This window comes from Pelodiscus sinensis, chromosome 2 (genome assembly GCF_052426305.1).
Source record: "Pelodiscus sinensis isolate ZL-2025 chromosome 2, ASM5242630v1, whole genome shotgun sequence".
Taxonomy (NCBI): Eukaryota; Metazoa; Chordata; order Testudines; family Trionychidae; genus Pelodiscus; species Pelodiscus sinensis.
The window spans coordinates 78,997,944-79,020,603 of NC_143053.1; the positions used below are offsets into that span (position 1 = coordinate 78,997,944).

General features: G+C 40.5%; 2 protein-coding genes across 3 annotated transcripts in view; both read right to left on the reverse strand.

The window, feature by feature from the left end:
* Positions 1-2,216: 2,216 nt before the first annotated feature.
* On the reverse strand, positions 2,217-9,361 carry HRH4 (histamine receptor H4). The gene is given in 2 exon segments (XM_089776001.1): positions 2,217-4,435; positions 9,296-9,361. Coding segments are annotated over 2 exon segments (540 nt in total). The 3' UTR covers positions 2,217-3,961.
* A 221-nt stretch (positions 9,362-9,582) lies between these two features.
* The window catches only part of IMPACT (impact RWD domain protein), a 46,378-nt gene continuing 33,300 nt past the window's right edge, over positions 9,583-22,660 (reverse strand). For both annotated transcript variants that reach the window (XM_075920831.2, XM_075920830.2), the window contains exons 10-11: positions 20,968-21,102; positions 9,583-17,062 (exon numbers count right to left, since the gene is read on the reverse strand). In XM_075920831.2, coding sequence (XP_075776946.2) covers positions 16,994-17,062; positions 20,968-21,102 — 204 coding nt within the window. In that variant the 3' untranslated portion in view covers positions 9,583-16,993. The remainder of the gene's footprint in view (positions 17,063-20,967; positions 21,103-22,660) is intronic.

A 22,660-nucleotide genomic window follows, 5' to 3' on the forward strand; every position in this document is an offset into this window, starting at 1 on the left:
AAGCCCGACACCTATAGTGGAGCACCCATATAGTGGAGCACCCACGGGACACTGCTCGAAGAAGAAATGTAGGTTTTCTGGGTGCAATGTTATAGAGCTTTTTTGTTTAAAGCAAACTGGAAAAAAATTCTATCCTATAGCATCCTACCAACACTCACATGGGTCATCAGCAGGCTTGGAACCTTTAGATCCAAAGCACATAGCCTCTTGAGCTAACCCAGCAAGTGATATCAATATTAGCCTGTCATTCTCCATATAGGCCAGACACTAGGGGGAGGTGAACCCCACTTTGCCAGTGGGTTTCATGGACATTTACTGGCCACAGAGAAACATTAAGACTCAGGAAACAGGGTTTATTCCGGGTGGTAGATCTACGAAGGTGGTTACAGACCTTTCTGTCCTTGCTGCTCCGATCTGTCCTTGGTCCAGTCCTAGTGTAATCTCCTGTCCTCTCTTAGTCCCCATCCAAAACTCCCACTAGCTCCAACTTGGCTCCATTTCCCAATTTCAATCTCACTTGAGTTCCCACCCTCCCCATTTAGCTCCTTTTCCTACTCTTCCCCTTCATCCACTCAACTCAGGCCCTGTCTTCCCATCATCAGCCTCTTTCAGGTGTTCATTCTCCCACCTCTTCATTCCGGCCCAATCCCCCATTCCCACTTTCTCCCTGCCCCTTGTTCTCATCTCCCCCCTTGCCACTGCCCCAGGCCTGATATTTCACAAGTCTGCCTGCAAGACAAGCAGCTTCTTCTTCATCATCGGGAGCACAAGACAGACATATTCCCTGTACCCAGTCCTAGTGCCACAGCAGCTCGCAGCATCCATGTGCAGCAATTGCAGCAGAAGACCAATTCCACACCCGCAAGATGATCAGTGAAGATGGAATTGTTAGAGAATTTAGCTGCCAAACTGACAACTCCTTACCAAGCCTACTCAAACAGATTTCCAGAGACTCTTAAAATGGGCTAATTTTCACAAGAATAGAAAAAAAAACATGCCTGAAAGCAGGGTAACCCTGATTCCAAATGTCAAGTCTCTGCTCCAGAGAATGGAAGAGCTAGAGCTACTCCATGAAACACTTAAGAGTTTTTATCACTGTCAAAACTAAGTATTACCTCTAATCTTATTCTGAGAAACAGATGAATTGTTAGCTGACACTTTCAACAACAAAGAATTCAGCCTGAGGAAGACAGCCAACATAGAAAACATCAACCAGGATGGTAAAAGTTTGTAAAAGTTGTAAGTTACATGAAAATAAGATCTTATAACTCCAGAGAACATGAAATATAGGCACTATTACCTGTGCCACCTATAACTTAGATTAGCCAAATTCACTGGTCTGGGAGTGTGGAGAGTTATTTCCAGGTCTGCCATTGACTCAGTGTGTGACTATGGGGAAGTCTCTTAAATTCTTTGCTGGATATGCTTATCCATCTTTGTAAAGTGCCTTCCACTCTATTGGTGAAAAGTGTTTATGTAAATGTTAGGTAGGATTCTAAACACACACAATTACATATAAATATCACAAGGCATATAAAATTATCTATGAATGTTATACTCACAGCTTTAGTAACTGACAGGAACCGATCATAGCTGATAAGGACAACATTAAATGCTGAAGCTGTGCACATAAGATAGTCTACAACTAGCCAGAGCTGGCAGACATGTCTTCCAAATTTCCACTTGCCTGTCAAGATGTAAGGGATATAGAGAGGGATACAGAATGCACCTAGAGAAAAAAATCAATTCAGTTATAGACAGGACTGCAAATGGTGCTATCCAGAACACAGAACAATTTTTGTGGTATCCAATTGAAAAACCACCAGATTGGAATTTTCAAAGCTGATGTCTGAACTACTACAGAAAGTTGACCTAAGATATGCAATTACAGCAGCACAAATAACATAGCCAGAGGTGATATACCTTAGACTTTGCAGTGACTCAACCTACACTGAGAGTGGTCGACAAAAGACACTCTCCCATCAACTTACCATACTCTTCTCCTCAGAGGGGCAGAATATAAGGATTGACTGCAGAATGATCAGCAGTCAATTAGTTGGGTCTTCACTAGACCCTCTAAATCAACCACTAGTGAATTAGTCTCAGAGCATTGATCTCCACTGTATGGTAGATGTAGCCAAACTCAAGTTCTCATGTTCTCAGTAAATTAGTTAATGGGTTCCTTTATACTTGATCTCAATGATGATTTTATGCACTGTTAATTCTCTGGAAGGTATAATATAGTTATTATTATTGGTATTTTCCAGACTTGCATGATAACTGAAGGAAAGAGTAACTAGTTTGTGGAATTTGCCTTACAGTTAGTGGTCTAAATGAAATAACTAAAGAAGTGAAGTGCAAAGTCTGGTATAAACAAATCAGACTATTGAACTGTATCAGCAAAAGAGATAATAAGATTTTATAGTTACCTATATTTACTCAGGCTAGAATTTTCCTCTTTTTGGCATTGAACTGGTAAGATATTAGCATGGAACATGCATGAAGCGGTCTCAACACCCAGGCTAAGCCTAAATTTAGGATCCTAAAATCCACATGTTGGCACTTAAACCTCTTTTCTAAGATGATGAGCACCTATACTTATCTTCAGTGGGACTAGATGAAGCTTAGAACCTCTGAAAAATCAAGTTATTTTTACATAGATGCCTAGATGTGGATTTAGGAATCTCTCTTTATACATGTAAATTTGAAAACGATGGCCACACTGGCAATCTTTCTCCTTTAGTTAGTACACAAAAGGCACAAGGTGTGAATTGTCTGTTTCGAGCATATCTGGGAATGACTTAAATATTCTGATGGGAAAGAGGAGCTATACAATAGAAACATGCATCAGGCACTTCTTGAAGTTATGTAGATGGCTCACTAGGAGGTTCTCCTTCTCCTGGATCAGTGAACTAATGACTGTCTTGCATTGGAAAACAGAAAGTTCTTTCTGCTGATCCAGGCTATCTTGTGAACTCGCTGAAAATCAGGGTGCCCCATGAGAACATTTATAACACCTCAAAATATGGTGCCCTCACTGAACTCCTAAACCAAAAGTTTCAAAAACAGAAACCTACAGCTACTGCTTAAATAAAATAAACAGGATATAAACATGTTACTTACTGAAAATTCAATAGTATCTTGGAAAAATTAACATTCTTGAAATATTAACATAGTAAAAGTTCTTAGTCTGAACTTACAATTATTTATTTCTCTTCTATACATTTGTTTAAATTCCATAGGGGGGTATAATTTCAGATTTCAACAATCAATTTTGTTTATTTCAAGCATAGTTTTTTTTAAAGGGGATCTCTGTGTGTGCATGCATACATAGCATCAACCCACAGAAATAATCATTTATTCTTTGAGTATGTCCTTAAGTGTGCAGCCAGATACAGAAATGTACAGTGGAATGCTTACAAAAACTGCCTAATGCTAGTAAGTTAGCTAACAGTGAATGGAATGATGTAGTCTGTGTGCTCTTGAGGTGGAAAAAAATCTCTAATAATTCTTAAACTTTGGGCTACTGGCTAATTTCACCTGAATACAGAAAAATCAAAGGGTATTTGCAATACATACAAGATCTATTGATTAGAATATACCATGCTCCATCTGACAATCTACAATAAGAAGTTAAATTCCAAGTTTTAAAGATAAGTGGAGATTAAATAAAACAAGTTACAAACAATAACCCCTAAGCGGCAATGGTTTCATATCCATTCTACGTACAATAGTTGTTCTCTTTTCCAGAGCACACATCTTTCACATTACTAATAGTTCAATTTTTCTTTGTATTGCATTTCTGAGAATTAATAGTCTCCTAAAGTACTTTATACAGTTTCCACCCCATTATTCTGATCTTAAGTGTATGTTCAAGAAATGTGCATGTTAAGATAAACGCTACAATAAAAATAAACCTTTCTTTGCTTTAAACTATACAATGAATGTTACATTTGTTTCATTATAATAACTTACCCACTATAAAGTCTGAAATAGCAAGATTAAGAAAGAAATAATTACTCCGATGCCTAAGATTTTTGTTCACCAAAAAGGCTAGGATGACCAAGCCATTTCCAAAAACTGTAATCACGACTACCAAAACCATAAGAACTGCCAGAAACACCAAAACAGCCAATGTAAATTTTAGTTCTGAGTTCAATGTAGGTGAAGTTGTCCTTCTGCTATATGTTGTAGTCATGTATAAATCTTCAGCACTGTTGTTATCCATATCATGAAGCCTCTTCAGTCTCTTTTATGAAAAAGCAGTACAACGTTTCTAAGAAGGTAATGAAGATAAAGAATGTAATTAGGTACCATATATTGAAAAGCAAAATGTCGAGCATCCAAAATTATTTCATAAAGTAAAAAAAAATTGCAATATTCTGATGCTCAGTAAATCTAGATTTTGTACAGCTTCCTTGTTTTTAAAAGCATGCTTTGTTTAACTGAAATGTCTTGAAAACTGAATATGCAGAAGTATTACCAATAAACAGTGACGTTTTCAAGTACTCACTTTAAAGTACAGTGACTGTGTTTCCTTTAGTCTTTTCTTTGTTGCTGGAGGTCAAAAAAGCTGGCTTGAGAAATAGCTTTCTTGCTCACTCTTATTATAGACAAAAAAATTGTTTTTTAGAATAGTGTGTGGACCAGATTTTCTCTGAAATTTGTTAACCATGTACATGTATTTGCAGGAAATTAAATCTAGAGAAGAAAAAAAGAGGTTTAATTGCTTCAATATTTAGCTGGAAACAACAAATGATTATTTTATTCCTATAGATTGAGGTCTCATTTGCTTGATGATGTATGAGCATAACATGATATTGGAGATTGGAATATTATATAATTTCCTGTTTATACAGTCTCTTTAGTTCAAAGCTCACATACAGCACAACTATTTCAGATATATTTTGGACTGATGTTAACCAATAAGATTTTAATCTTGCACCCACTAACACCTATTGATGTCATGACCAAGATCAGAAGCAAACTTTCTAAAAACAGGAGAGAAGTCCTGACCCTGGTGAAGTCAGTGGAAACTTTGCTTTTGGGGCCAGTGAGGCCAATGACTTCACCAAAGGGCTGGTAATAAAAAGAGAGTTGCAATTATGTGTGCACTTTAGTTTTTATTTGTATTCAAGCCATTCACTGGGCTCTTCAATACAGTTCTGGAAAAAAACCAAGCAATTTTTATTCAACAGACTAAAATATTTTTGGGGGCTCTAACTGTTAAGTACACCCATGTTTGCAAATGCTGGTCTCAATCTGTAACTCTAGTTACCCATCTTCAAAATGGGAATACAAATATTTAGCCTGAAGGATGCTAGCGTAAATTCATTATTGCTTGCAAAATGTTTTCAGATAATCCTTGGATATAATGCATTATAGGCATGCAAACCATTATTATTCAGACAAAAGTCTGCATGCTATGTTGTTATGAATTTAAACTATATAAGAAAATGCTTACTTCTGTTTTGAGCCTTACCATTTCCAGGTATTGCTGTACAAACCACAGACCTTAACAGATGATAAGTAGTCCTGCAAACTGTTTTTCTGTACAAACCACAGACCTTAACTGATAAGTGGTCCTGAAACCAACATACTATTTTTGATCTAAATTGAAAATTAAAAGTAGAAGCAGCATATTATTTCCATATATAGAAATAGAAATAAAAGCTTTCATTTAGCCATATGGAAATTTAAGAGACCATCTTACCAATTCTTCCTGTTAGCTTGGACACCTTGCTTAACTTTGTCAGGATTTTGGCAACAACTTGTGGAATGAGGTTTACACGGATGTCAGAATAGTGAGCCCATTATTTTGAAAGCTATTTCGAAATAACGTGCATGCTGTCAAGAAAGAGAATAGCTATTTCAGCATACTAAACGTATCCCAAAATAGCGCCGCAGTGCAGATGTACCCTTAGTTGGAATTGATCTTGCTTCTAATAGGGGATTAGACTCTATGACCTCCTGAGGTCTCTTCCAACCCTGTGATTCTAAAATTCTATCTTCTGCTCCTATTGCTCCCTTGTATGATAATCTTTAAAGGCAAAAACATTATTCATAGAATCATAGACTACTAGGACTGGAAGGGACCTCGAGAGGTCATCGAGTCCAGTCCCCTGCCCTCATGGCAGGATCCAGTACTGGCTAGACCATCCCTGATAGACATTTATCTAACTTACTCTTAAATATCTCCACAGATGGAGATTCCACAACCTCCCTGGGCAATTTATTCCAGTGTTTAACCACCCTGACAGTTAAGAACTTTTTCCTAATGTGCAACCTAAACCTCCCTTGCTACAGTTTAAGCCCATTGCTTCTTGTTCTATCCTCAGAGGCCAAGATGAACAAGTTTTCTCCCTCCTCTTTATGACACCCTTTTAGATACCTGAAAACTGCTATCATGTCCCCCCTCAATCTTCTCTTTTCCAAACTAAACAAACCCAATTCTTTGCAGCCTTGCTTCATAGGTCTCTAGACCTTTAATCATTCTTGTTGCTCTTCTCTGGATCCTCTCCAATTTCTCCACATCTTTCTTGAAATGCAGTGCCCAGAACTGAACACAATACTCCAATTGAGGCCTAACCAGCACAGAGTAGAGCGGAAGAATGACTTCTCGTGTCTTGCTCATAACACACCTGTTAATACATCCCAGAATCATGTTTGCTTTTTTTGCAACAGCATCACACTGTTGACTCATATTTAGCTTGTGGTCCACTATAACCCCTAGTTCCCTTTCTGCCATACTCCTTACTAGACAGTCGCTTCCCATTCTGTATGTGTGAAACTGATTGTTCCTTCCTAAGTGGAGCACTTTGCATTTGTCTTTATTAAACTTCATCCTGTTTACCTCAGACGATTTCTCCAATTTGTCCAGATCATTTTGAATTATGACCCTATCCTCCAGAGCAGTCGCAACCCCTCCAAGCTTGGTATCATCTGCAAACTTAATAAGCATACTTTCTATGCCAATATCTAAATCATTGATGAAGATATTGAACAGAGCCGATCCCAAAACAGACTCCTGTGGAACCCCACTTGTTATACCTTTCCAGAAGGATTGAGAACCATTAATAACTACTTTCTGAGTACGGTTATCCAGCTAGTTATGCACCCACCTTATAGTAGCCCCATCTAAGTTGTATTTGCCAGGTTTATTGATAAGAATATCATGCGAGACCGTATCAAATGCCTTACTAAAGTCTAGGTATACCACATCCACCGCTTCTCCCTTATCCACAAGACTCGTTATCCTATCAAAGAAAGCTATCAGATTGTTTTGACATGATTTGTTCTTTACAAATCCATGCTGGCTGTTCCCTATCACCTTGCCACCTTCCAAGTGTTTGCAGATGATTTCCTTAATTACTTGCTCCATTATCTTCCCTGGCATAGAAGTTAAACTAACTGGTCTGTAGTTTCCTGGGTTGTTCTTATTTCCCTTTTTATAGATGGGCACTATATTTGCCCTTTTTCAGTCTTCTGGGAATCTCTCCTGTCTCCCATGATTTTCCAGAGATGATAGCTAAAGGCTCAGATACCTCCACTATCAGCTCCTTGAGTATTCTAGGATGCATTTCATCAGGCACTGGTGACTTGCAGGCATCTAACTTTTCTAAGTGATTTTTAACTTGTTCTTTTTTTATTTTATCTTCTAAACCTACTCCCTTCCCACAAGCATTCACTATGTTAGACATTCCTTCATCAGACTTCTTGGTGAAGACCTAAACAAAGAAGTCATTAAGCATCTCTGCCATTTTCAAGTTTCCTGTTACTGTTTCTCCCTCCTCACTGAGCAGTGGGCCTACCCTGTCCTTGGTCTTCCTCTTGCTTCTAATATATTTATAAAAAGTCTTCTTGTTTCCCTTTATTCCTGTAGCTAGTTTGAGCTCATTTTGTGCCTTTGCCTTTCTAATCTTGCCCCTACATTCCTGTGTTGTTTGCCTATAAACATCCTTTGTAATTTCTCCTAGTTTCCATTTTTTATATGACTCCTTTTTTATTTTAAGATTATGCAAGATCTTTTGGTTAAGCCAAGGCAGTCTTTTGCCATACTTTCTATCTTTCCTACACAGAGGAATAACTTGCTTTTGGGCCCTTAACAATGTCCCTTTGAAAAACTGCCAACTCTCCTCGGTTGTTTTTCCCCCTCAATCTTGATTCCCATGGGACCTTACCTATCAGCTCTCTGAGCTTAACAAAATCTGCCTTCCTGAAATCCATTGTCTCTATTTTACTGTTCTTCCTTCTACCCTTCCTTAGAATTGTGAACCCTATGATTTCATGATCACTTTCACCCAAGCTGCCTTCCACTTTCAAATTCTCAACCAGTTCCTCCCTATTTGTTAATATCAAATCTAGAACAGTTTCTCCCTGGAAGCTTTTTCAATTATTAGTTTCATAAGCTATTATTCATATTATTGTTTAGTCTCAGAATCGTGGCGTAATACCCCATTGTGCTATGCGCTATACAAACACAGAGCTAAAGATGGTTTCTGTCCCAAAATACTTTACAGTTTAAGAAAGAGAAAATAACTTATTCATTTCTAATAATGCACTTATGGAAGAATCTGCTGCAGGTTGAAAGAAAATTATGTAAATATCCATCAGTGGAATACCCTGCTAACCAGTGTAGACAACATGAAAATTTGGACCTATTAATTTGAATATTTCCAGTATTGTTAGAAATGAAGCAGGGTCTTGGGACCTCAAATATCAGTTTTAGGTGGGAGAAGTGTGTATGATATCACCATGGCTAAAAAGAAGTTAGTTAGTGCCAACTATCATAGAAGCTTTAGGGGTATGATAAATAGACCAAACTCACAAATTTAGTTCACACAGGTCATTAAACAGCAATAAGCTCTATCAGCAATTACGCTTTTCACCCACCACTGGTTGGGAGCAGCCAGACACAGAGAGGTGAGAGGGAGGAGAAATGGCTGTGTTCCTGACAGTGCCCTGGCCATGGGACCAGTTGAGGGGTCACAAGGTATGTTGGGGACAGACAACATGGGACACATTGGACTGCCTGGGGGAATATGTCACAGACTGGAGTTCAGAATGGCTAGTGCGGGAACAAACTAGGGTGGAAGCTGAATGGCACTGCAGGGCTATGGGAAGATGTCCCTGACTGAACAAGAGGATAGGGTCAGCCAGAGTTTGCATGGGAGTAGTTCCCCAACTCTCTAAGAACACCTTTCTTTTCTCTTCTCCCCAAAACCTATTCCATATTTCTCCTGCTCACTTCCAACAATCCTGCAGGTTCACTCCTAAGCTTCTTCCCAGCACTTACTTCCCTTCTCCTCAGTTCCTCCCTTAGCCCTAATTCCTCCAAGCCTTTGAACTCTAGGAAATACATTTCTATACTGAAGTCTACTGTGCTCCAAGTTCTATATTAATATGTTTAGTAAGGAATGTGTCAAAACCATATCCTGACTCTCATGTATGCATCACAGACAAACTTGCCAAAAAGTATTTTTTAAATTAATAAAATAATTAAAAGTGATTCTATTGTGCTTTTCACAAATATGCAGAATTTTACAATATTATATGCAACATTTTTAATTATTTTGGTGCAGAATTCCCCCAGAAATATGAAATGCAAACATAAAACTGTAGAATAATAGGTACAATAGATCTGCATACAATACTTTTTCAAAGTATTAAGACACTACAAGACCAACCTATTACTACAAATTCAAAATTTTAAATCACCATGTTGGAATAATAAAATTATTTTATCTTTTGTAAAAAAATGTTTAATAATCAACTAATCCTTTTGAAATTTACGTACTACAATTCCAAGTAGACAGGAGTGTTAGATTAAATGTTTTATGCAATCATTTTTTTCACCATAAATAACTTCTTACTGAGAGCAATCAAAGCACATCCTGCAAACCATCTGACCTCAGGACCCTACAGTCTATAAGACCAACTGTATTAGAATTATTACTAATTTATTACTTGTAGTATTAAACCTCCCCATGGATCATCACCTTGTAGTGGTGGAGAGGCTTGCATGTTCCAATGATGCCCAAGAACAATGCTGCCTGGAGTCATGTACTCCCTTAGGGTACGTGCTGATGACTGCTGGACTGACCATCACCTCATTCAATCCACAATGAAAATTAAGACCGCCCCCAAATGCAGGCTGCAAAGAAACAGATCAGGTGCAAAGTGAAGGTTCAAGAACTGAAAGACCCCATTAAGTGTGACCACTTCCAAGCAGTCATAGAAGAAATGCTTCCATCAGAGTTTCATGAAGAAACTGAGGAATATTGAAGCCAGCTGAAAGCAGCAATCATTAGTATCTGTGAGGAAACCACTGGCGACCACACCAGACAGCATCAAAACTGGTTTGATGAGAATGATGTTGAAATTGAGCAGCTCAACAATGAGAAGAAAATGGCATTTAGTGCATGGCAGAATGATATAAATTGAAGACAAAGACTACGGCAAAGGTGGAAGTCCAATGTAAAACCAGAGAAACTCAAGAACAAATGGTGGACTGAGAAAGAGCAAGAACTCCAACATTTTGTGGATACCCATAATACATGTGGTTTCTTTTGTGCTATTAAGGCTGTTTATGGGCCAGCTTGCCATGGCATGAGCCCCCTCTGCTCAAAGGATAGAACCATTGTTTGAAGGACAATGAAGCCATTAATTTTCTCTGGAAAGAACATTTTGAAGATCTTAATTGTAACTCCATGGTTGCAGATGAAGTTCTTGAACAAGTTCTGTGGGGAAGCAGAGCAACTGGGCTGGCCTGGAGATGGCAGCAGAGCAGAGCAGGCTGCTGCTTCATTCCGCTTCCCCACTACTCCTGCTGCTGTGGTGAGGCCCTGACCACTGCTGCCAGCCCCAGCCCACCCAGGGCCCCACAGGCTAACCTGAGTATGGGGGACCATCCCATCCATAGGATGGTTGGGTGGCCACTGCAGGGCTCTTCAAGGAGCAGGGCCCAGGGCAGCTGGTCCAAACCATCATATGAATGGGATGATTCTGCACACACCACCCCGAGGCCACAGGGACATATTGGCAGCAGCGTTGAGCTAACAGCAGGAAGTTGTTCTACTCTGCACCATCAGTGATAATGGTGGCCCCCCCCCGGGGGGAAGTTAACTGCCTGATGGTGGCAGATGGGGCAGGACACATGCAAGGAGGTGCACATGGGCTGGCAGTCAAGGCTGGGTGACATCTCCACCCCCCAGAGCCCTCTGACTCGCTAGGAGGATTTGAGAATTGGCACTGGCCCTAAAGTAAGTTTGAGACCACAGATCTAGACCCAGGCAAGAGGGCACGCTGTCTGTGTCTATCTATTCTGGCATTCCTATTGAATTCACACTGGCTCTTGGAGAACCCAGCACTTTGATAGAAGAGGCTTTTTAACGATTGGGGGAGGGTGTTTAAAATTCTTATCAGACACCAGATTATCAATGTCAAAAGGAGCTGTCGGCAGAATGATAGCCCCCTTCAATTTAAATACTAAGAAAAAAGAAATGCAGATACTGTTTCTAGGCACTTTAAGGTCCTAGAGTAGTCAGATGGGCTTCAAATTTCTGATTTGCTTCAAATATAGCAACATCATTACAATCACAATAATCAAAACATTTAAAGAACCCTTTTCTCCTCCCCCTCTGTTCTCCAGTTGCTATATGCACCCTTTTATGGGCATATTTGTACAGAGGAGGAAGCTGTATTTAATGACTTGCAGGGCGACTAATGCCATAGTAATTTCTCTCTCTGAATTGTCTTCTGACACATAGATTGCTCAATTTTTTTCAGCCTGCTGGATAATTCTTGTTTATCTACTGAATTAAATATGTATATAGTTCATAATTTAGTATCTAAATTAGAGTAATACAGGATATTTAACAATGAATTGGTTTCTGTGACTGTTTTAAAGCACCATCATAATTTATTAGGAGTATAAAATATATTTGGATAATTGGTTTTAATGTATAGCAGGGGTGAGGAACCTAAGGCTTGTCTGGATCCAGGCCCCCGCACCAAGGCTCAGGGCTCACACTGGCACTCCAGCTTCCCCCCACCCACTCCTCTGTTTCCCTCGTGGGACTGGAGTACAAAATCTACTAGCTTGGGCCCAGCTGATTTTTTCTGTGGGTCAGCAGCCCCTGACCCAGTAAAGGTTCTCCAAGCCTGACATAAGGGAATCAGAATGATTTTTGCATATTTTGATCCTATTTGCCAGTTAAAGTCTTGCAAGATTTGCTTAAATGTAGCGGATCCTATAGTAAATGTAGCATTATTGGGTTTGGAGGAGGAGCATTGCTTTGTATTTAAATTGTGTTAATTAAAATGCAGCTATCCGAACCCTTATGAAAATACTATAATATTTTGCAACCAAGTTCTAAATCACACCAGCTTGCAAAAGTCAGCAATACTCCTGCAACGTTTTGGGTTATTACTTTAGAATATAGTTCATAATTTAGTATCTAATAGTACCTAATTAAGGGTGTGTCTAGACTACAGGGTTGTGTCGACAGCAGTGGCCTTTTGTTGACAAAACTATACCTGTGTCTACACTACTGCCAAGTTCTTTCGACATAACATTGACAGAACTCGGCAGTTTTGTCGACGGCGGTAAACCTAATTCTACGAGGAATAACGCCTTTTGTCAACAGGGTTATGCTGACAGAAGGCATTATTGCATCTACACTGTCCTTTGAGTCTACACTCTCATGTCAACAAAGCGGCTTGCTTTGTCAACAGAACTGGATGGAGTCTAGACGCTCTTTGTCGACAGCTTTGTCGACAGTATCTGCCGACAAAGCCTCTGTCGACAAAAGCCTGTAGTCTAGACATACCTTAAGATAATATGTTTCACTACCAAAGTGAAGTATAGGAATGTCCATTTATTTTGCATTAGATTTGCTGAGTTAAGAGACAGACCAGGAACCATATTTTGACTCAGGCCCAACATACTGCCTGTTTCACCCCTTGCTCCATTTGGGGAAATTACACTGTGTCAATCCAGATTGTTTCTGCCACATGCTGGCTGGCACAGTTAAATTGGCATGGAGGGAATGGTGTGAAATCTCCACCCACTTCACCAATCTCTGTCAGATCAGGGAAAATCAGCCTTACAGAGTCTGCTATTCCCTTAGGCTATGTCTACACTGCATGCTTATTTCAAAATAACTCATGTTATTTCAAAATAACAGTGTGCGTGTCTACACAGCAAGCCAGTTATTTCGAAATAACAGGCTTCTTATTCTGACTTCTGTAACCCTCATTTCATGAGGTTTAAGGGAAGTCGACAGAAGAGTGGTCTTCCTTTGACTTCCTGCAGTGTAGACAGCACCAAAAACCGAATTAAGCTACTTTGACTTCAGCTACACTATTTATGTAGCTGAAGTTGCATATCTTAATTTGACTTTTGCCCTGCAGTGTAGACGTGCCCTGAAAGATCCTTATCTCACACAAAAGAGAAAGAAGGTGTCCTACTCCTATTTAGTCCTCTGAATTGGTGCATGCTACTAAAACTATGCTTTTTATTGCCTATAGATATCTCTCAAAATCACCAAGAAAGTTTTTACAGCTCTGATGTAATCCACCAACAGACTATCATGGCGAGAAAGTTCCCTATAATATACTGATCGGCAGGGGTGGCCCATCCATATAGGCGAACTAGGCGGTCGCCTAGGGTGCCAAGTTAAATGGGACGCAATGGGGCGCCAAATGGTGGCACAATATTGTTGAGGGGTTTGGAGGTGGGGGCACCGATTGCATGGTTTGCTTAGGGCGCCAGTTGCTGGCAGCTAGTCTAGGGCCGCTCCTGCTGATCGGAACAAAATTTACATCAATCTAGAATTTAACAGAGATTAAACTAGAAGTAAATAGCATACTCTCGGAGTTGCACAAATTGTACTCCAGCAGAGTATCCTTAAATGCCATGCACATCTTCACTGTAAGATTTCAATCATCTCCTCAGTGATCCTCATATCTACAATCCTAAAACTTTTGATATCTGACCTATGTTGCCCTTCTGTGCTTAGTTTAGAGGACTTTGAAGAGACAGTTGTATGCAATCAAATGACTGAGACCAGCCCACCGAAAAGTTTCCCAGCAGTCCAAAGTATCACAGGGAACACATGTTCTTTATCTGTAAGATACATTGAAGCATTTCTCACAATGTTTGGAATAAAAATCTATCATCATGTTTTTGTTGTAAAACAACCATCTTGTGGAAAGCTACAAGCAAAACTGTTTTCAACCAAAGAAGCTTTAAATTAGAAAAATACCTTTAAAAAAAGAGCATGTAACTTCTCTTAGCATATCAGATCAGAAAAATGAAGTAGTACACCAGCAGTTAACACTCTTGCAGAAGAAACAATTGTAAGCGTGATGGAGTTGACACAGGGAACTGAACGAGGGACATCCAGAGCTAAAACAAGCTTTAGCTAAATAGAAAAGGCTTTGTAGTTGGCTGCAGTAACAAGTCAACTATTCTCTGTGTATTAGCACAAGATTTATTTATTCATGCCAGTGGATTACACAAACAGACACATACTGTCATTTTGACTATTTGTTCTTAAAGATGCTGTTTGCCACACGAATTAAATAGATTTGGTTGTGCCCACTGATTGGTTCACAAACTTTTGTAATAGGAAAATAAATGTCAAACTACTCATCTGAATTTTCAGCTAATTATTTGGTCTAAAATTCATGGAACTTTGGGAGTTCCCTAATGTCTTCATAAATAAACTGTCATTTGTCAATGTAGTCAAACAACAAATCATATGACGACAGGAATAGCAGCTTAGCAAATCACTTTTAGTATTATTTGAACAGTTCTAAACTAGAGACTTCCAAGTCAACCTTGCCTAAGTGCTCTCAAGTCTCTTAGCTTTGACAGTCTGCTTCCCCATCTCCTTCAACATGAGTATTGGTTTTTATAGTTTATTTTAGGAGACACTTAGACCTTAATTTTTAGTCATGACCAAGGATTATGAGTTTTGAGGTGTCTGACTTGACATTCCAGAGAAGGACTTGCTTTTCAGAGGGCAGGGACTCGGCATTTTCTGAAAATTAGATCCCTTTAAGGTATCTCAACATGGGCACCTAAAAATCTTAGAAACTCAAAATCACAAGTCGCTTTGGAAAACATAAGAAAATGTGCATTTTGGAAATGAATTAAATATACATATTATTGTCATCGTTGTGGGTCTGGAATCAATAATGTCTGTAGTAAAATATCTGAAGCCCAACCTGCTTTTACCTAAAATAACTGGGACCATTACTACCCCTAAGGAAAATACTGGAACATTGGGAATTTTGTCAATAGCTTACCAGAAATAAAGGATAGTATTTTGACTTTAAATTAATCCATCTGTAATATAACTAACTGGCTGCAAAGGGATTTATGGATATTCCATTCCTTTCAAAAATCAGGCCACTAGATGACTTGTCTGTAACTTTACTGTGATTGAACATGTTAATATTTCTCCATTTCTCTGTGACATTCTGTAGTAACTAATTTAATCAGCCCATGTCTATCCTACAAAAAGTGGGTATGTAAAACTATCCCAACAACTCAAGGGTAGATCCATGTTATACCAGCAAAAAAGTCAAAGAACTTTTTTGCTGGTACAGCTACATCTACACGAAGGCTTTGCTAATATATAAATGCCTTTTTTTTTAAAGTATCTCTCATCGACATTACTTATTACTAGCAGTTTCTAGTGTTATCACTGGAAGTGTTTATGCCTATGTGGCTTTGTTAGAACCCAACAGAAATTATCAGCCCCAACAATTAAAAGATCATAAAGGTTAAGAGATGAAAATGACTGAGTACATCCCTGCAAGTGAGAGACACTGAAAAAAACCCTAAGATCCTGGTCCACATGGTAGGTCCTTAAGGCAAGAGCAGGGATTCTCAAACTTCATTTCATTGTGACCCCTTTCTGACAATAAAAGTTGCTACAAGACTCCACCAAGCCAGTGTTCCCTCTAAGCTGCGCCGCAGCACAGCTTCATAGGTGATTAATCAGCCCTGCCCAGTCAGTCAGTTCTGTGCACAGAGCCCTGAGCCTCTGACTGGGCAGGGTTGATTAATCACCTGTGAAGGGAACACTGGTGCCAGCCCTGGCAACCCCACTAAAACAGGATCATGATCCACTCTGGGGTTCCAACCAAAAGTTTGAGATCTGCTGCATAAGAGAATCCCACTGACTCCATTTGCAGGATCAAGGCCAAAACTTGTCATATAATAGAGAGAAATCTGGATGTTATATGATAGAGGAAAAATTATTGCCATTAAAGAGTATACAATTAACAAAATATAGCCACCAGTACAGATACTCAAAATATTAATATCTATTATTAGGTGGAATCCATGGTGATTTCAAAATTGCTATTTCCTGTTTCAAAAACATTGGCTCTTTCAATGTTACGACATTTCTCCTACATAGGTTTCAACCTAACACTTAAACAAAATGAACAATTGCTTTGCCACCTTTTGACACGCTTGAATCAAGTGGACATCAAACTATGTTCAAGGACTAGATACACAAGAGATCCTCTCAAAGGCAATTTAGCAGTATATGATCTGTTTTTCTTCTCAAGTACAGAAAGTTTTAAATGACAATATTATAAAACTTTTCCATGTCTTCATCCTGATGGTGAAGAATCCTGCTCAAGTCTCAGTACAAAATAGGCAATTGATTACTGAACTGATGGTATGGAGGACAGTTGATTCAAACAGAACATGGATGAAGTGCAATTGACCAAAAAAAAATTGTTCTGGGTAGACACAGCATCTAGTTTAAAGGTATGAAACTGTTAATCTCTCCATTTCAGAAAAGCAGAGGCAACCATAGAACAGAGGAAAATGTTTCTATGCCCTTCTTGAATTTTCTGCTGAATAAAAATATATATTTCTCAGAGTCTTTGCAGCAACTGAGTATCCTTCATGTTTAATTTTATATAAATGTGTAAGCTAAACTTTTGTAAGTGATTTTTAAATGAATTAATGTTCAGCTTGCTTCTTTTCCTTCCTTATTCTTTTGTTCTTTCCCAAATGCTTAGCTGATTCTTCCTGAAAGAAAAAAAAAATCACACAAATATTATTTGGTTATCTCTTCCCTTCTAGTAAAGGCTATCCTGCCTGTACGCTAACTTTTTTTGAGGTCACTCATTCACTCCATTTAATAGTGTAATCTGTTTAAAATATTTATAGTTCAGAAATTTTGTTTATTCAGACCTGTACAGTATTTAACAAGCTACCTTTCTTATTTAGTACATTTTTGTCTTGAGCATTCTAAAACCTTTATGTTCATACTTACAGACGTAATTATTATTTTCCTGCCTCTGACCTTGCTTACAGCTGTTAACTTGGGGTGGGCAATAATATTTTATGGGGGGCCACTCCCAAGATTTTGGTAAATGGTCAAGGGCTAAACTGTCAGTTCTGGAAGGTTTCTTTCCCCCCACCTGGTAAAACTAGTAAGTTGCTGTGAGTTTTTACACTTTCCACATGGCATCCAGGAGGTCTGTTTGTGGGAGATTTAAAACAACTGTTATAACGTTAGTGCAATCTGGTTTGCTTATTGGATTAGGAAGAGTACATTTAAAGGCCTTAAACTCAGCAGGGTGCCTGGACATTAGTACAGAGTACTTTCACGGATTAGTGAGGGGGTATGCCTCTACATCTCATGGAACATGTGGTTCCCTTCAACTCCTGTCTCTTACCTCTAACATGGAGAAATGTAGGGAGTCAGGATTTTAGCTACCAGGCTGGGCTGCCTAGTAGACATGTGGGTGGCCTTCATTCTCCTCTGAGGTTTGTAGTATATTGGGGTGTAGTATGGGGGGGCCATATCCTAGTATGGTATTACACTAGTGATTAAAAATATGTCCTCCACATTTAACCACATTATAGTACCTGCATCTCACTCTATCCCTATCCAAATCAAGAGCCAGTGTTTATAATCTTACCACAATACAATATTCATTTATCTGGTATGAGCAAGTACTATAGTTTACACAATTTATTACATGAGAATTATCATCTGAATTTTACATATTGGGAAACAAAATCCAAAAAAATGTACCGTATATTCCGGCGTACAAGACGACCTCTGATGTTAAAAAACATCCCCCAAAAATCGGGGGTCGTCTTGTACACCGGATGCCCCGCCGCCGGAGCCCCTCCACGGCTTTGAAAGCCTCGGGGGAAGCCGGTGGCGGGGCATCCCAGGCGCGCATGGGCTGCCCCCCGCCGGAGCCCCTCCGCGGCTTTGAAAGCCTCGGGGGAAGCCGGCGGGGGGGCATCCCAGGCGCGCCTGGGCTGCGCCCCCGCCGGAGCCCCTCCGCGGCTTTGAAAGCCTCGGGGGAAGCCGGCGGGGGGGCATCCCAGGCGCGCCTGGGCTGCGCCCCCGCCGGAGCCCCTCCGCGGCTTTGAAAGCCTCGGGGGAAGCCGGCGGGGGGGCATCCCAGGCGCGCGCATGGGCTGCCCCCCCGCCGGAGCCCCTCCGCGGCTTTGAAAGCCTCGGGGGAAGCCGGCGGGGGGGCATCCCAGGCGCGCCTGGGCTGCGCCCCCGCCGGAGCCCCTCCGCGGCTTTGAAAGCCTCGGGGGAAGCCGGCGGGGGGGCATCCCAGGCGCGCCTGGGCTGCGCCCCCGCCGGAGCCCCTCCGCGGCTTTGAAAGCCTCGGGGGAAGCCGGCGGGGGGGCATCCCAGGCGCGCCTGGGCTGCCCCCCCGCCGGCTTCCCCCGAGGCTTTTAAAGCCGCGGAGGGGCTCCGGCGGGGGGGGGGGGGGGCAGCCCAGGCGCTCCTGGCGGCTTTGCTCCCGGTGCCTCTGGTCTGCTGGGGACCATCTCCAGCAGACCAGGGACACCGGGAGCAAAGGAGGCGGAGGGGCGCTGGGGTATAAGATGAAACCCTATCTTTTAATTAAAAAGATAGGGGGTCGTCTTATACACCCAGTCGCCCTATACGCCGGAAAATACGGTAAGAGACTTTCTTATGGTGACACACAGAGTCTGCAGTAGGATCAGAACTCAGATCACCAAACTGCAAATTATATATTTTAACCACAAGCCCAACTTTACTCTCTGCCTCAAGGACCTTTTAGGAGTAATGCCCAAATTGGAATTTTACTCTGGAACGCTACTTTAAACCATATAAATTTGATTGCTGGGATCCTGTGCTAAACAGAAGTGTGAGCAGTTAAGGGAAGACACAGGAGAGGAAATATAGATTCACTCTGGACTTTATAAAACTATAAAAGTGTTTAATTCAAGCACTGTATAAGTGTATTACAGTAAATATTTTCAAAACCAGATATGTAATGTAGGAGGCTAGCTCCCATTCAAAGACAATCCACTTGAGTGTTTTTTTAATTACTCTCATTCTTTTCTTTGTTTTTGCTTTCCACTCTTCTAATCTAGTTTAAAAAGGAGAAGGTTTGGTGATTTACAGTTTATAAACTGTTTCCATATTTTCTGTACATATACATTTTTTCTAAGAGCTGCTTTCTCTTTGATAAAGCATCTAAGGTGTTGAATAATACAATCAGTGAAGAGTGAATTGTGTCATTTCTAAAAAACATCTCACTGTAGTTAAATACACTTTGTGAATCACAGGTTATCACAACAAATGAAGTGTTTAAAAAAATATGAATATCAGATAAAATCCTGACCTCTTTGATGTTAATGTCAAAGCTTCCACTAATTTCAACAGAACGGCTGTGTCTATACTGGCCGCCTATTACGAAATAGACATGCTAATGTAGAACTTTGGAAAAGGCAAATGCGCGGGGGATTTAACTATCCCCGCGGCATTTGCATTTTCATGGCCACCGCTTTTTTCCGGCTTGGAGATAAGCCGGAGAAAAGCGTCCAGACTGGCGCGATCCTCCGGAATAGGGCTTTATTCCGGAGGATCGCGCCAGTCTGGACGCTTTTCTCCAAGCCGGAAAAAAGCGGCGGCCATGAAAATGCAAATGCCGCGGGGGATATTTAAATCCCCCGCGGATTTGCCTCTTTCAAAGTGCTACATTTGCATGCCTATTTCGTAATAGGGGCCAATGTAGACGTAGCCCACTAGAATTTGGCTTCCCTCGATCTGTGGGTCATTTGAGGATATGTCCCATGATGGTATCTTTCATGAAATTGGTTATCGAGCACATACTCTAACTTAGGGATCTCTAATGCAGTAGACTTGAGCCATATAAGGCAGTCAGATATTTACAAATTAATTTTATTATTACTTTTACATTTAACAAGCAATAAAACCAAAACTATACAACACAAGGGAAAATTCCAAAGAAATAAGAAAACGAAGAGAAGTCTATGGGATCTTAATAAGGAAAAAAGTTGTTAAGGAATCTTTTTCATTGAGCTCTCAGGAAAATTTAGCATAAGCATTCAAAATGTACCACAAGACAGATCCTTTGCTGGTATAAATTATCATAGCTTCATTCACTCCTTAGAATCTTAAAACTGGAGAGGACCTCAAGAGGTCATCTAGTGCAAGTCTCCTGCATTCATGGCAGGACTAAGTATTATTTTAGACCATTACTGACAGGTGTTTGCCTAAGCTGCTCTTAAAATCTCCAATGATGGAGAGTTCACAATCTCCCTAGGCAATTTATTCCAGTGTTTTACCACTGACAGTTAGGAAGTTTTTCCTAATGTCAAACCTAAACCTCCCTTGCTGCAATTTAAGCTCACAGCTTCTCTTATACTCAGAGGTTAAGGAGAACAATTTTCTCCCTCCTCCTTGTAACAATCTTTTATATACTTGAAAACGGTTATCTCCTCTCAGTCTTCTCTTTTCCAGACTACATAATCCCAGTTTTTTCCTTCTTCCCTCATAAGTCATGTTTTCTAGATGTCTAATAATTTTGGATGCTCTTATCTTCTTCAGTTGAGTTATGACAATTTACACAAATTGTGTATGTTCAGATATTGACATCGTCAATCTATCAGTAATAACTTACAGCTGAATTTATGTAATTGTATTCCACCAATATACTTCTGGCACAATTGTTGATGTGTTTAAAGCGATCTGGTCCCAGCAGGATCCCTCCATACCAGCGGGATACCACAACTAAAACATTACGCACATTCAAAATCTGTTTGGGGAAAAAAACATTATTTTAAATAGATAAACACATAAGTTAACAGTGAAACTTGTTTCTTTTGTACAATGGACAATTTTTCCCCAAAGGAACTTGCAATCAGATTGCTACCATTCAGTTGCAAATTAGTTTGGAGTAGGGAAGTCTACCAGGGCACCACTTACGCAAATATGCAGGGCAATAAATCACATTTTGCTGCATAGGACTGTGACTCTGGGAAATGAGGATGACATAGTGACTGGCTTTGCTGATAGGGGCTTTCCAAACTGTGGCGGGCAATTGATGGGACACACATTCCCATTATAGCACCACCCATCTTGCCTCAGAGTACATCATTTGTAAGGGGTACTACTCCATGGTCCTTGTGAATCACCGTGGGTGTTTCACAGACATAAATGTGACGTGGTCTAGAAAGGTGCACGATGCATGCATCTTTAGGAACAGTGGTGTGTACAGAAAGCTGCATGCTGGCACTTTCTTTCCAGACCAGAAAATTACAGTGGGGGACATGGAAATGCCCATAGTTATCCTAGGTGACGCAGCCTATTCTTTACAGCCCTGGGTCATGAAGCTTACCACGGGGCACCTGGACATCAGTAAGGAGTGGTTCAACAACAGGCTAAGCTGATGTCACATGGTTGTTGAATGTACCTCTGGCAGACTGAAAAGCAAGATAGTGGTGTTTCTATGACCGGCTGGACCTTTTGAAGCATCATATCCCCAAACTAGTGGCCGCATGCTGTTGCTTACATAATTTATGTGACAATAAGGGTGAGAGTAAGAGTTTGCCTGTGCATGGAATAATGAAACATGGTGCCTGGACACACAGTTTGAATAGCTAGACACTTGTGCTGTCAGAGGAGCCTATAGGGTGGCCATAAATATCTGAGGAAGCACTCTGACATGAGGGGTGCTGACTTTTCTGTGTGTTGGGATTGCTTCCCTGCCTCATTCATCCCACTGGTCATCCTGAGGAGGTATTTCCAAGAAACCAAGAGAGTGCAGGCTTCCACAGGGGCCAGAGCAATTGGTGTGGATTGTGCCACACAAAATAAACTCATGGAAATCTGCATCACATTTGTCTTTATTGATGTCTTGTGGTAAGGGATGATAAGGATTATTGGAAAACCTCATAATAATGTTAACATCCAGCTATCAAACTCACTGCTTTCACAGGCAGTGGAGTGTGCTGAGAAGAAACCATTACTGGATTGTGAAAATGAGCGTGTGGATGTAGAGGGAGGGTTGCTGGATAAAGATGTTCTGCACGTGCGGCCATGGAGGCTGATGTCTGGGCGCAGAGGGATGGTTGCTGTGAAAAGAGTTCTGCATGTGCTGACAGGGAGACCCTTGGTTCTGGTCACTCTGAAGCTTGATAAGACACTTCAGCATCTCATTTTGGTCTTCCATGAGCTTCTACATGCACTCAGTGACTTCTGTTCTGACTTCCATCTCTCTAGCTCTTCTTTGCTCCCCTTTCTCTGTTTGAAGTGTTGAATGCTGCAACACATCCTTGACCAGATCCTCCCTCATTCTCCGAGTTTTTTTTCTT